The 15660-nt window shown below is 44.2% G+C and overlaps 1 protein-coding gene across 2 annotated transcripts in view; it reads left to right on the forward strand.

Moving 5' to 3' along the window:
* The window catches only part of SPOCK1 (SPARC (osteonectin), cwcv and kazal like domains proteoglycan 1), a 527530-nt gene that overhangs the window by 357387 nt on the left and 154483 nt on the right, over window positions 1-15660 (forward strand). For both annotated transcript variants that reach the window (XR_010121709.1, XM_055286154.2), the window contains exon 4: window positions 7958-8072. Coding sequence is in view for 1 of the 2 variants with exons in the window: in XM_055286154.2 (XP_055142129.1) it covers window positions 7958-8072 (115 nt within the window). In the remaining variant the exon portion in view is untranslated. The remainder of the gene's footprint in view (window positions 1-7957; window positions 8073-15660) is intronic.

The raw sequence follows: 15660 nt of genomic DNA on the forward strand, positions 1-15660 counted from the left end.
CCTCCCCTTCCTTTCTATTTAATCCCCCCTTTCCTTCTACTTCCTCTCCCCACTCCCACTGCACTTTCAAAGGGAAATCAATTTCTTGATGGAAATGCTGAGTGAGGGTCTTTGTCAGAGCAGCTGGGGAGCAGAGAAAATGTGAGATGATAGTTTTGAGAAGGGAGGCTTGGCTGCCCAGGCTAATAAAATTTTGTGGTCCTTGATTTTATGACACACATTTCCACAGCTGCTCTGGCAGACCCCTCTTAACGCCTTCTTTTCTAATGATCAGGACGTGTAAATTACCATGTTGGGCTTATCAGTGGTTGCTCATAATGTCTTGCTTTGCATGTGAGCAGAGGGGCCAAGCTCTTCCCAGACACTCTCAGTAGTGGGTAGTCTTTAACTCCTTCATCTCAGAGACAAACGCCAAGATCACCCAGGGCTGGGCACCTGCTGTGGACCCTGGCCATGGTCATGGCTTGTCATCGTCTCCTTGCTGCAGACAGGATATGAGATAGAGGGCAATCAAGAGAAACTGAGGGCCCTGGTCTGTGAGTGGGGCGGAGGCTGTGGCTGTGGGGAGAGGAAGGGTAGGGAAGGGAAAGGCACTTCCTTTGGAAGAAGGCAGCTCTGGTTCTGAGTACTGGCTTTGCCATTAAGGCTTTATGGTGCTGGGAAGTTACTTTACCATTTCAAATTGGTTTTCTCATCTTCAACTTGCCTTTTCACTTAATTTATCATAAATATCTACCTATGTTACCAAATATAGATCTACTAGTTTCTGTAAAATAGTTGCATGATGTTTAAAAAATGTATTATGTTATTAACTAAACCATTTCCCTACAGTTGATGTTCTGGATTGAATGTTTTTATCCCCCTCAAATTCCCATGTTGAAGCTCCAATTCCCAGCGTGTCTGTATTTGGAGAGGGGGCCTCTAAGAAAGTAATTAAGGTTAAAAGAGGTCCAAAGGGTGGAGCCCTGAGCTGATAGGATAAGTGTCCTGTAAGAAGAGACACGAGAGAGGGCTGGCTCTCTGTCTCTCCAAGTGCTTGCATTGAGGAAAGACCACGTAAGGACGTAGCAAAAAGCTGGCTGGCTGCAAGCCAGGAAGAGGGCCCACCTAGAACCTCACCTTACCGGCACCCTGATCTCAGACTTCTAGTCCCCAGCAATGTGAGAAAATAAATTTCTGTTGTTTAAGCCACCAGTCTGTGGTACTTTTGTTATGGCTGCCCGAGCAGACTAACACAGATGGACATTCAAATTGTTATAATTTTCCCTTATTATAGATTATTAAGATGAACATTTTTGCCTAATATGTTCACTTGCTGGGTCATAGGATGTTTCCTTTTTCCCTTTTTTCTTGTTATAATTTTTATGTATACCAAAATGTTGAGAGGATACTATAAACTGCTATACACCCATCTACCTACATTTAACAATTGTTATCATTTAAGGGCACAACCAAAAAATTGACCCCCAAAAAAGGCTCTTATCAATTTATAACCCACTCCCCCACCTCACACACACACACACACACACACACACACACACACACAAATAATGTAACAGAGAAGATGCTTTTATCTTTGACACAGAAAGAAGTCCCCAGGCCCTCAGTTTAAAGGGGAAAGAAAAGGTCTCTTCCCAGGAGGGCTATCTTTGGTCAGACTCATCTTTCTCTCCTCTGCCTCTTTGTCTCTGTCTGTCCTGTGTCCCTCCCCACTGATTCCTCAATCCTTAAATGCAGCAGTCCAACCTTTATGCCACTGTGCTCTCTGCCCTATCCAGGCACATGACTAATAGGCCCTTTGTTTGGCCTCGGAGAACTTGGCCAGCCCCTTGAATATGAAAGGAAAGAATGGTAGGGAGGCTTTCCAAGCTGCCATTCTTCCTGGTTACAGCAAAAATCCTATGGGCAGAATCTTCTATTTTATATTCTGAGAGGCTCTGTCGTCAGCTGGTGAACAAGCCTCTCTGGAGACATGGGAGGCAAGATGCATGCACGGGTTACCATGGGGACAGACAAGCTGCAATAAATGTTCCTGCTCTTAGCTTGATGAGGTTTTCACAGTTTGGTGTAATTTCTTTGTCAGTCGTCCATTAAGTCACTCCTAATGAATCACTGGGAGTGTCTGCTCTTCACGTGAACCTTGGGATCGCATGACTCAGGCAGAGAGCAGTCTTAAAAGCAACAGCGAGACAACAAGCCATCTTTAACTGGTGGACTTTTTGCAAATCGAGTGGCCTCTGGCCTGAGGAAGATTCTGGAAGTCACCAGAGTGGGCCAGGAGTTCAAGCTGCTGTTTTAGATTAATCTTTCGCTTACTGGTCTCAACAGGTAGGCTTGTGCCTCCCAGAATCCTGTGTGGCTTGGTGTTCCTGGGGAGAGAGAGGAAGGAGGTTCCTGGCAGGGGAAAAGAGGTTCTAAGAGTTGACCACTGGGCCTTCCAGCCCTGACGTCCTCTGTCATTTGGCAGACGAGAATATATGTAGTGTGTCTGTTCTTACTAAGTGCCACTTTCTACATAAAATGCATATTTAGGTTTCCCTCTTCCTGCCCCTCTCCCCCGACTTTAGTCCGGTCACAGGTTCTTGCGTGCTGGGTTGAAGGCACTGTGGAACTCAAAGGCCCTGGCTCCCCAGCATGGTCCCTGTGGCTCCAAGGCCCTTCAGGACCGGGCTCAGCCTCCTCTCCAGCCTTTTAACTCACCAGCCTGCTCCAACTGCTGCCAGCCTGATGAAACACTTGGATTCCTTAAGCCTACCACAAACTGTCTTACCCCTGGAAAGACAGCTTCCTGTTATTTGGAGTGTTCTTCCTCATCCTATTATCTGGTTTAAACCTACTTTTCCATAGATGTCAGTCTGTCCAGGAAGTCTCACCTGACCCCCCGAAAGGCTGAATTAGGTACCTTACCTGTCCCCCACAGAACTCTCCTCTCACCTGTCTCCTATGTTCAACGGTGAACCCCTGGACAGCTGGAAGGACATCTTTTTGCTTACCTCTTTGTATTCACCTTTAGCCTGCACAAAGATACTTCACACTGAATGATACTCTGTAAATATTAATTGAATAAACACAAATGTGTGTGATTTCCCCCAGGTGAGGAACCCTTTGGGCCAACCCACAAAATGGAACCTTCTTCTCATCTCATCATCTCTGAGGTGGTATCAAGCTCTGCTGTGCTAGGTGTCATGAACCTTTGCCAATTAGCCTATAGGATGTGTTCAAGGAGAGTGCAAAGGCTTGATTCAGGATTTTAAAATCAATGTAGCTAATTAAAAAATAACTCATTGAACTGAAAAACAAGTTCAGAAACAATTAAGATAATTAAAATATCACCACCTTAATTGAGACCAAGTAGTGAGCTTAAAAATAAAATTAATCAAAAAAGTTACATGGAACCAGTAATTAACTGGCTTTTGAATTCAATTCTTTACAGCTTAACAAATCTCTTTAAATTAATTCATTCTTTGTTCCTTGAGAAAAGTTTCTGTAAAAAGTCATTTTGAAAAAAATAATTGGATATGTGCTGAGTGCCAGTTGACTCTTGAATAGTTCTGCATATAGGTGGGAAAGATAACATTAACCTTTGGTGGGCACCTGCTCTGTGCTAAGGATGCTATCCTGTTTGGGTCCACCGGAGTCCTGCAGGTTTGGTGATAGAAGAGGTAGAGAGGGCACAGGGCTTTGTCATCCTCTGGGGATGTCTGCATCCTCTCACTCCTTGTATGCGGAGAGAGGCTGAAACTTGGAGCGAGGTCTCCAAGAAATCAGTAGCACCATGACAAGGAAACTTCGAACCCTGCTCAGGGCTGTCACGCTCAGCTGCCTCTCCTACCTTCTCACCTGCGGTTTCCCCTACTTACTAAAAGGCCTCTCAAATGCCACTTATTATTCGGATCTCTTATCCTTCCCTTTACAAAGTGCAGCCACAGTCCTTTCCAGTACTGGTGCTGGGTGCCTTTCAGGAGCATCCATCACCCTGAGCCTTGAGGCTGCCAGGTAAAACGTATTTGGAAGGCCAGAGTTTAAATGGAAATGACACACTCCTCATCCCCTTTCAATCCCAGTGTTGCTGTTTTTCCAAAACAAAATGCGGCGAGGTGATTAAACAAACGCTGACAGCCTGATTTGTTACTGTTTTGTTGCTCTGTGAAGTTCATTTACTCTAAATAATTTGCATACATGTTTGAAGTATTCAGACCCTAGTAATTGATTTTTAGCAGACTTGATTTCTGTATGCAAATTGTTAAGTATGTGTAGGGAGTTTAATAATGAACAGTTTTTATTTATTAGTATTTTGGATTGGAGGTTTTTTTGTTTTTAAAGAAATGTTAGCTTCCAGAAGTGGAGGGTGGTCTACAGGAGTTAGCCTAAGGTAGGGTGACAGATGGCAAAACTACAGGAACGAAATTGACCAGACCATGGTTCCTTTGACTCAGTTGGGGGATGGCTGCGTTCAGAGGGGGTAGGCTGAGGGATCAGGTGTCCAGAGCTGGGCACCTCACCCTCTGGGGAAATATCAGGGCTGGTGACCTCATCCTGTGGGGTGTACTGAGAGGGAATCGTGGACTATCCTCTGCAGCACCGGGTCATCTGGCTGCCGCCTCCTTTTACTCAGTAAGTCTCATTCTGCCCCCAAAGCTTCTTAAGAATATGGTACACTTGGGCCCTTGGTGTGAGGTGAGCCCCCCAATCAGCTTTTTAAAGAAGATAGTAGGAGATCCTCATGCTTCAGGCATACACTGGTGAAGAATTTGGGTTCTGGAGTCACAGACCAGGTTTGTCCTGCATCTCTCATTAGCAGTTTATTTTTAAGACCTGCATATTAATAGCAGCTACCTCCTTTGGTGGCTATGAAAATTAAATGTGGTAATCCAATCAGAGGGCTTAGTTCACTGCCTGTATGTCAAAAGCACTCAGTGAGTGTTAACTATGGTTCTTTGTTATTATGAAAACTGATTATTTACTCTGGGAACAAAAGACAAACACAAAAACTTAATAAACACATATGAGGTGCTTAGCATGTTCCAGGTCTAAGTACTTGCAGATATTAACTCATTAAATGTTCATGACAACCACCAAGCAATAGCAGGTGCTGTTATTATCCCCATTTTTACAGAAGAGGAAAGTGAGGTATAGCAAGGTTAGCAAGCAGCAGAGGCAGGGTTCAGTCCCAGAAGCTACTCCGCCTTGGAGTCTGTGCTGTTCCAGAAGCTACTCTGCCTTGGAGTCTGTGCTGTTCCCGGGTCTGCTCAGCTGGTTCATGATCCTTGTGATTGCACTGTCCGTTGAGACCACCTGGACGGCAGTGTGGCATGTTAACAAAGTTGGCTACAGAGGCAAAAATAAGCTCACATTCTGCCACAAAGCTTGTCATGTAGTACTGCAGATTTTGACACCCATCACCCTAGGCCAACCTGTTTTTCTCTGTGTCTGACATCCACTCAAGTGAAAATCTCAAGTTGTCTGCTGCAGTACTTGGCATCTGTTGGGGAAAATGCCTCAGCTCGTAACTATGACTGGGGCTGCCAGTAGTCTAGTCCCCAAGTTTCTTGAGATCTGTAAATGTCTTCATCCTGTGGTGTGTGGAAGTGTGAGAAGGGGCAATGAAGGACTGACATGTCCTGCTAAGCTGTTCTAGCAGCAGAAACGTCATTGGATGTTGTGTGTTCAGAACCCTTGAGAAATTTTCATCATTAGTGGTCCTCTGGTAATCATTCTTAATTGTTGACTCAATTTTGTATGATTCTTGGAGAATGAACTGCAGCCCCAGGGTTGGCGTGGGGGGCAGTGCACTGGGCTGAGACCGCACCAGTCTCCTGGCTTCTTATGCAGACATCCCCAGGAACCAAATGAGTTCCACTTAGGACCAGGAAGCTCTTGCTGCAAGTTTCTGGAAGGCTCAGCCTTGGAAGACTCTGAAGGCAGACACAGGGCCCAGCCACCTGCCTTGCAGAGGTTGCCTTCAGCTTAAGAGCTCTGAGTGAATGAACATTCTGTCCCTGGGGCTCAAATCAGCCTCTCTTTTATCTCACAGCCTGTTTCTCTCTGCTAAGCTCCAAGTATCAGAGCCACATCCCTTGGGGTGTAGACTCTACCAGGTGACTCCCCTAGGACCAGGCCCTGGGTCTTATTACTTTCCAGATGGGCCTGAGAATGCAGCCTGGCTTCTCTTTACAGCTGCTGAAGCTGCAGCAGTGGAGGGAGCCAGCTAAGCTGTTTAAGTAGCAGGAATGCCTTTGGATGTTGTGTGTTCAGGACCCTTGAGAAATTCTCAGCAGGCATTTGAAGAAAGTAGTGTGCAGATTCTGGGCCTGGGCAGGAGGAGAGGAACGGCGATGTCCTCTACATGTTGAGTCAGGATGGCTAAGAGTCCAGTGGTTGAGGGCACTGTGACATTTCTTTGTGTTTGTTTTGGTTTGGTTTTTTGACCATGTCATTTCTTATAGAAGTTTTGCTGTACCTGCTCAGGATGCCAATTTGTTTAACCAAATGTTTGCATGGGGAGGACATGGGGAGACATCACCTCCCCTGACTGTGGAGAGCAGTTATGAAAGATTTACTGCTTAATAGGCTTTAGGCCCCAGAGCAGGAAGATGGCACAATTGCTTTTGTTTTGCAGAGAATTCCCCGAGGCCTCTTCTGTGCCAATGATGAGCATGTGCACCTCAGCATGCAGAGTGCTGATTAGCCGAGGGCCTGCTGCTCAGCCTATTCCAGGAAATGTTGCAATATATGAACTGCTGTCTTTGGAGACCCTTTCTGGAGTTACTTGTTTGAATCAACTCCCCTCACCCCCTCCTGTCTCATTACTGCCTCCCCACAAACCACACTTAATAGTCAGATTGAGTATCTTATGATTGCCCTAACATGCCTCCCTACACTCGCTGTGCCAGTTCACTCTGCCTGGATTGCCTTTTCTATCTTTGCTTTTCAAAATCCTGCCCATCCTTCAAGATCCAATTCACATATTAATGCTTCACCAATCCTTGCCCTAGAAATTGATCTCCATTTTTCTCTTGGGCTCTGTTATCATTTTATATGCCCATCATGGCCCTTATCTAATTCTGCCTTGCACAATAAATATTTATGTGTAAGCTTTTCCCCCTCCCTGTTACATTGTAACTTTGTGTGGCACAAAACTGTCTTATATATCCTGAAGTTCTTCAAAAACTTCAAATAGCTTGTTTATGCACATAGTTAGTGTTTATTGAATGGAAGCAAAAAACTCTGTCCTCAAGGACTTTTTATAGGAAATAAGTAAACTTAGGCATGAATGAAGTCATAAAAAGCAACACCAGATTCATAACCGAAGAGGGAAAAGTAGCTCTTGTTTCTTGGATCATGTGAGATTCTAAAGGATTTTTTAAAAGTAATTCCTGCCTGAGCTGAAGATGCTGAAACTCCCAAAGCACAAAGGAATTGCTCCTCTGATGTTGAGGAAGAATGTGTGATAGACACAGAATTTCCCCTGGCTTGGGCTTTCATTCTGTTCCCCTCCAGCCTCAGAGAACAGCATCATGGGCAAACACATGGTTGGTTTACTTCCTATCTGTTTATTTAAGTAGAAATAGAAATTAAGTCCGGGTGCAGTGGCTCAGGCCTGTAATCCCAGCACTTTGGGAGGTCATGGCAGGTGGATCACCTGAAGTCAGGAGTTTGAGACCAGCCTGGCCAACATGGTGAAACCCCATCTCTATTAAAAATACAAAAATTAGCCAGGTATGGTGGCATGCACCTTTAGTCCCAGCTACTTTGGGAGGCTGAGGCAGGAAAATCACTTGAACCTGGGATGGGGAGGTTGCAGTGAGCTGAGATCACGCCACCGCACACCAGTCTGGGCAACGCAGCAAGAGTCCGTCTCAACCAAAAAAAAAAAAAAAAAAAAAAGGGAAAAAAAAAGAAAAATTAAATTTCCCTGGAGGTCCTAACCCCACCCTCCTTCTTGTTTTTGCCTCAGCCCTGGACCCATCCAAGGACCCCTGCCTGAAGGTAAAATGCAGCCCTCACAAAGTGTGTGTGACCCAGGACTACCAGACCGCCCTGTGTGTCAGCCGCAAGCACCTGCTCCCCAGGTAAGGCAGGAAGGCCGGGGGCTGGGGGCTGGGGGCTGGGAGGCATTCTGCAGCTGGCAGATCTGAGGGTTGCCAGTCTTTGACGTGGGGATATGGGGAGGGGAGAGCATAGTGTTAGGGTCGCCATTTGTATGGTGTTTGGTGCCTGTACTCCGACTATGATAGGAATTTCAGTTCTCAAACACAGGTTTACAAAGGATGTCCATCTTTATTTCTTTTAAATCTACTTCATTTTGACTCTGAGTCCTGATCTGAACAGATGAGCAGAAAATTCCTTCTTGGTCATGACTGAGATCTTTCTCCTCCCAGAGTGATGCCACGACCCAGGAAACTTACAACTAAGAAAGCAGGGGCCAAGTGTTTAGTCTGCTGGTTGCACTAACAACCTCACTGTGATGATTCTTCGAGGTCCATTGAGGCCCAAGGGCTGTCTGCTTCCATGTCCCCATTGGATGTGGCATCTTTGCCAGCCTTGGTTTTTGGGTCCTGCTTTCTCAGGACCACCACACCACGATTCCTTCTGGGAACATGCTATTTCCTCAGGGTACAGCCCCGGATATCCTCTTTTCCCCAGTCCAGGGGGAAATGTCCCCCGTCTTCTTCAGGGTCCTTAAAGCCATTGCTCTTACCCCTAACTCCACTCCCAGCATCATCTATCCAGTGGGTTTAGGCTTTCACAAATGATGGATGCAGGCTTTCAATTCAGACTGCTTCTGCCTTTGGTCCTGCAAAAATACCTGAAGCATGAAAGCAAACAAACACACACATGCAAACGGGCTTTCTTTAAGAAGGGAGTTGGATGGGGCAGGAATGAGAGGAAGGCAATTTCAGTGCATATTCTGCACTTCTCCCTGTGCTGCCTGTACAATTGAGAGGTGTCGCAATGGGGCTTTGGAGTTACCCATGTCCAGTTCCCAAGTGGGTGATATGCTTTGCCGCTCACCGGCATTGTACCATGACCTTAGACAAATAAAGCAACCTTTCTGAACTTAGATAAATAAAGATTCCCACTTAAATCTGCTCCCCATCAAGAACTTTTGCTTTGTATCTCCAGCTTGAGCTGGGACCATGCAGAATGGGTCCTATCCCTTCTCTCTGTTCCTGAAGTCCAAGCAATGCTGGTCCCCTTGGCTGTTCCTCTGGGGGTATGTTTTAATTTCCCTCAATCCTGTAAATGGTTTCCTCTGAATGTGCCTAGGGAGCTCCTGCCCTCTGAAATCATGGTCTGGCAGAGAAATGGTGCTCCTGGCATGAGGTGAACATCTAGAGCAGCCCCCACCCCATACCCCTCTGGCCTCTCTAAGCCTGTCACCTGCAACAATAGACCTAGCTTCCAGGGTCATTCATCTTGCTCTGGGGTCACTGTCAAGGTTGTTTTAAAAATAATCAGACTTTGTCTCTACAAGAGCAAGATGCAAGGTATCACAATGTGCTTTTCTTTGTCCCCAGACTGAACTGTTTTCCTGGTGGTAAAGCTAGATTGCATCCCTGGAATACTTCAGCCTGTGCTAGCATTGTGCTCAGCACCTGTTTCCTTGAGTTCTTTCAGCCATTTTGTAAATTTGGTATTTATTTTGTCTCTGCTTTACAAATGAGAGGCTGAAGCTAGTGAGGCATTAGTAATTTGTTTGCAAGCAGCAGCATGATTCAAACCCAGGATTGTCTGCCTCCAAAGCTTATGGATTTCACTACTACAATATGTTGATGTCTTCATTCTACCTGTTATTGTCTGCTCCTACAATATGTTGATGTCTTCATTCTACCTGTTATTGTCTGCTCATCCATTCATTGACATTCAACAAAAAGGTATTGAGGCCTTAGGCACTAAGGCCACAGAGGTAAACAAGAGACCCTATTCCCACCCTCAAGGAAAGTCAAGTTCATTGGGGAGTGGTATGTAAAAAAATACCACTTTTTTGGGGGGGTTTATTATTTGAAGTTCCTTTTAAGGTATATATTATCTGAGAAAACTAGCCTAGAATCTCCTGCTACATGCAATGTCTTTCTTCTTGGATGGAGGGAAGATGTGGCCATATGAATTAAAAATACCCAAATACCCTTTGGGATGGTGCTCTAGGTTGTTTAGCCATGTGTGTGTGGTGTGTGTGTGTGTGTGTGTGTGTGTGTGTGTAAGATGGAGAGTCCATTGCATGCTTCCTTCTACAATGCAGGATATAGCCCTTTCTGGAAGTGTTAGACAAGACATTTTTAGTTTTAAACTCAAATTGGTTTGAGACCTATTCAGCAGCCTCACTGATATTCAGGCATATCCAGGTGTAAATGGTGTTTTTCTGGGCATGCCATGTTTCTAGAAGTGTTGGAAGCACCAACACTTTTGCTTGTGTTGAAAATTGCAATCCTCATCTCCCACATCTCCTGGTGACCACAAAATTACAGTGGCTGAGAGCATGGATTTGGGAAGGAGACCCATCTGGGCTCAATTCCCAGGTTGGCTATTTCCTTTTCCAGGTGGCTGTGGCAAGTTATTTTATCTTTCTGAATTTGTGCTTCCTTATCTGTTAAATAGGTTTAATGACAGTGCTTCTACCATTCCTCTTTTTCATTTGCTGGAACACATCCTCTAGTAATTCTTACAGGGAGGGTTTAAGGGTGATAAATTTTATGAATCCTTGCAGAGTATTTCGTGTGTGTGTGTCTGTGTTTGAGTGTTCAATAAAATGATGGTGTGTAAAGTACATAGTCTATTGTCAAATAATAGCAGCTGTTCGTACAATTACTGAAACAATTATGATAATAGTTATTATTGTCTACTTCATTTCGAAAGGTCAGCCAGAAATCTCCAAAGTTGCAAGTTACTGACTAAAAAGTAATTCACTACAGGTGCCTTGGTCCCTACCCAGTTCGATTGTGCCTGCGTCTGCAGTTTCTGCAAGAGGAAGCCTTTGAGGTTTAGCGTGAGGATGACAGTGTCATTTCTGCAGCCCCCTTTGCAATTCACAGCAGGTGTAGACTAAGAAGGTGATGGGATTTCTGATAATTGGGCCCATTGGTTCATTGGAAAAAGCCCAAAGAGGAGGCTCTGGCTGAGATGGTGTGCCCACTCCTTTATCAAGACCTGGGAGGCGGCCTGGCCCAGGAAGTCCCTGAGTGTGTTTGTTGTGGTTGTTATGTCCAGCCTTCCTTCTTTTCCTCTTAGAGGCTGAATTACTCAGCCCACGATATCAGTTGAGTGCATACCTCTTTGAAGGGTCTTGGACACCTTCCCAGAAGGAACATCTGTCCTTCCACATTATACTCCAGGAGTCCCCTCTGACCAGGGAGACCATGTTGACAACTCTATTTATTCATCAATCAGGGAAGTCATCTTTCTCTCTGTGAAACATCTGTAGGCACTCTCGCCAGCCAAGTTGGCCTCTGCAGCAGCTTAAGAGGCAAATCTCACCCACCAGACAGTCATGAGTGCACACAGAGAGTTAGCCAGGCCAGGCTTTAGCTGATTATGAGGCTCCATACTTAGGCTATCTTTGCAAGCAGATCAAGACAGAAGGACAGTGAGCACATCAGTGAGAGAATTTCATTAGCTTTCCTTGCCTGCGGAGATTGAGTGAGCAGGGAAGCTGTTTGACACACACATCTGTGACTGCAGTGTGTCAGGGCCGGCAGGCAAGCAATGTCAGTGGGGGACCAAGCAAGGCAGCCAGCCCTCCCCTGCTGGAATTCTTCTCCTTGATTAGGGTGGCATTTGTATTCGGTTTCAGGTAAACTCATATTCTCTTTGGAGAATTCTCTTTGGAAATTCTTTGTTTCACACCTTCCTGCTGTTAAGCAATATTGAGTGGGGTTGCAAGGGACAGATTTTTGTAGTATGTTCATCTTTCAAGTTCTCTAAAAGGGCCAGATATGCACAAAAGAGCAGTGTGAAGACAGCTGGGAGTCAGGAAGCCTTCTCTTAAGCTACTTTAAAATAATTTTTAATTTAGTTTGGTGTAATGATAGTTGATGCTTGTTATAGAAAACATTAAAAGTAGAGAAAAAAAAGAAACAAGAAATAGGCAATGGTCACACTATCTAAAAACAGTAATTAAAATGTTGTGGAATATTTTCTTCCATTCTTTTTTCGAATCGTGGGTTTTATCCATTGGTGTGTTTTTGTCAAAACTGATCAAGTGGTTCCTATATTGTATATAAAAATTTCTATTGCACCCTCTTTAATTAATTTTTATAAGTGAGTATTTTAATGATACTACAAATTATTTATAGATATAAATTTTTTTTGAGACAGTCTCTGTCATCTAGGTGAAGGGCAGTGGAGCGATCATAGCTCACTGTAACCTTGAACTCCTGGGCTCAAGCAATATAGTTATATATTTTAATCATTATATAACATACTATACAAAAAATAACTTGAAATGAGTCATAGACCTAAATATAAGAGCTTAGGCTTTTTTAGAAGTCTTGGAAGAAGGCTTCGAAGAAAACATAGGAGTTATGACCTTGAGTTTGACCAAGATTTCTGAAGTAGGACACAAAAAGCCTGAACTGTAATGCAAAAAGAAAAGCAACAAATTAGACTTCATCACTGGTCTTCTGAAGGCACTTTTACAAAAATGAAAAAGAAGTCACTCTGAGAGAAAATATTTGCAAAACATGTACAACAAAAGATTTGATTGTAAAATATAATGAAAGCATATGTGCATTTAAAGACTCCCTCCTGCATGTTCATATCAGCTTTATGTGTGATGGATAAAAACTGTGAAACAACCCAAATGTCAACAAGAGGTGAATGAGTAGACAGATTGTGGTCTATCTCATAATGGATTACTATTCAGCAATAAAAAGAAATAGGCTACTGATACATCCAACATAATGGATGAATCTGGTAATAATTAGGCAGAGTGAAAGAAGACAAACCTCCCACAAAGAGGGGGAGATACTGTACAATTTCCATTTACATGAAATTGTAGAGAATACAGACCAATCTGTGATGATAGAAAGCAGGTTATTTGTCCTCAGAGTAGTGATCATTGAGTGCCTAAGCATTCTGTAAGCCTTGATCATAAAGTAGACCCATTGGGAGACAGTTAAGTCACACGCTGGTCTTAGATGCCCAGGATCCCATTGGTAAATGGGTTTGTTTGCGGAAGAAGGGTTTTTATTACAACATTGTGCTATTCTTCCTGACTTAGGTTTTAGCAACATTCTCATAGGCATTCTTAAGAAAAATGTTCTCTTAGGGGACAGGGGGATAAACAGAAAGTCCTCAGGCCTGCAGAGGGCTCTGCCCTCAGGGATTTTCTGCTAGTCTGCATGGCTGGTTCTGATTTATTGTTCTGTGGGGTGGGAGATCGTGGGGCAGAGGGTGGAGGTTTCCCTACAGAGTGCTGAACATTGATTTTACCTCTCTGTTGCCATTGATTTTCATTTCGAGAATGGAAAATTGAAGCATTTGTTTTAAGCCTTCCAGACAAGCCACATTCTCAAATTCTGCAAGTGTATTGTGAATGGGAGGGAGGGATGTCAGGATGGAACTTACAATATCTAAGTGTACCCTTCGAAGCCTTTGGGGAGCAGTGGGAACTAATCTGTTTTTAAATAAGGAGCAGACATGGCCCGACTTCCCAATGGGCTGGGCCTCTCTAATGTAATGGGCCTTTATCTCCACTTCTTAACTATCTGGAATAACAACTAATTCTCCACACCAGCAAAGAATTCAGATCCAGTCGAGGCTCTCGATACAGTAGACCGATCTGAGAGCTTTCTGTCTTTTATGTGAACTTGAAAAAAAGAATCAAAGTGTTTGAGGTCAGAGAGAAGTACATCACAGAATGTGCCTCAAATACCAAACTCTCAGAGGAGATTTGAAAGGATGACGATTATTTCATCTCAGTTTTGTTTTACAACAAAGCACTGCCTCCTGCTACAGGGGCTTTGAACTGGTTGATTATACATACACATAGCTGTCGAGGTTTGGAAGACACGTGGCCATGCAGGAGATGGGTAATTCCTGGGTGTCTGGTTGGCTTTCTGGCACTTCACAAGTCAAGGCATTGCCAGTGACCAAAGAGTGATTGTGCCCACATTCATTACTACGATTTTATATTTATGTAGCTTATGCACCTTCTCCAAGTGGCTCATGCATTGCTTTGGGATTCTCCTTTAAGCTCAGAGGATCTTCATTTACTGTGTTCTGGGTCTGGATAGGGTGCCAATAAGAGCTTGGTGCTATATTCCTACACTGATTGTGGAATTAATGCATGGAGTTTTGGGTTTCCCTCTTCAGAGTCAGTCATCTTTGTAAACAGAAACATCATCACTGTGGTCTGTTTTTCTGCAAATAAATACCACTAGACAGTAAAGAGGATGAGAAGGAAAGTGGCTGGCTCAAGGATGCTACTTACTGACCACCTATCTTGTGTTAGGCACACTTTGCAGGAGGAATCTTACTGACTTCTCACAACAGTCTGCTAGGTCAGTATTATAATACCCATTTTACAGATGGGATTGTTGAGGTTCTATAAATAACTGTCCTAATTGGACACTGTCAGTAAGGGGAAGATTAGAACCACAGTGGAGGTCACTGCACTTCCAGATTCCATGCCTGTTGCCTATGCTGCACAGCCTCCTCTGCTGTGGAGTCATGGGGCAAGCTCCCAGGAGCCTGATGTACATTTCCCTTAGTGATAACCACCACCACCCCCCACCCCACCCCCAGCCCATCTGCTCCTGGCCCTAGAGGTGCTGCTATACAGATGCCTGGGACCTTTTCTCCCAATCCTTGCCCCTCGCAAAGCAACTAGTCCATGCCCTGGTATTATACCTATTTCTTCTTTCTGTGCCCAAAGCAATAATTCTGAGTTCATTTTTCCCCTTCTTGGCTTTTCTGAAAGTAATCATTCAAACCACATGTCACTTAAACATAGAGATATTTAATTACTTTAAAGCCACAAGCACCTCTCTCTTTTTTTTAAACAGCAGAAGCACTTTATGGCTGTGCTCAGGGTAAGGACCTAGCTGCTTGTGGAGCCTTCATTGAACAAGATTTTATAACTCAAGCCACTTGACTCCTCTGTTCCTTTGTTTTTCTCTCTGAAACGAAGACTATTGATTAGATGACCTTGATGACAAGCAGCAGAGAGTAAAAAGCAATTCATAATGGAGATGTGAATAATTATGTGGAAGTTTTAGTCCCTTGGATTAAGGAACAGAATGAGAGGCAGATATTGCACATTGTCAGGCAAATTCGCTAGGCTGGGGGTCCCCCTTTACAAATACAATTTTTTTTTTTTTTTTTTTTTTTTAGATGGAGTCTCGCTCTGTTGCCCAGGCTGGAGTGCAGTGGTGCAATCTTGGCTCACTGCAACCTCCGCCTCCCGGGTTCAAGCAATTCTTCTGCCTCAGCCTCTTAAGTAGCTAGGACTACAGGTGCATGCCACCATGCCTAGCTAATTTTTTTGTATTTTTAGTAGAGGTGGGGTTTCACTGTGTTAGCCAGAATGGTCTCTATCACCTGACCTTGTGATCTGCCTGCCTCAGCCTCCTAATGTACTGGGATTACAAGTGTGAGCCGCCACACCTGGCCTACAAATACATTTTTAAAAATAACAAAAGAAGACTGCCAGTAAAATGT

Source organism: Symphalangus syndactylus, chromosome 7 (genome assembly GCF_028878055.3).
Source record: "Symphalangus syndactylus isolate Jambi chromosome 7, NHGRI_mSymSyn1-v2.1_pri, whole genome shotgun sequence".
NCBI classification, from domain to species: domain Eukaryota; kingdom Metazoa; phylum Chordata; class Mammalia; order Primates; family Hylobatidae; genus Symphalangus; species Symphalangus syndactylus.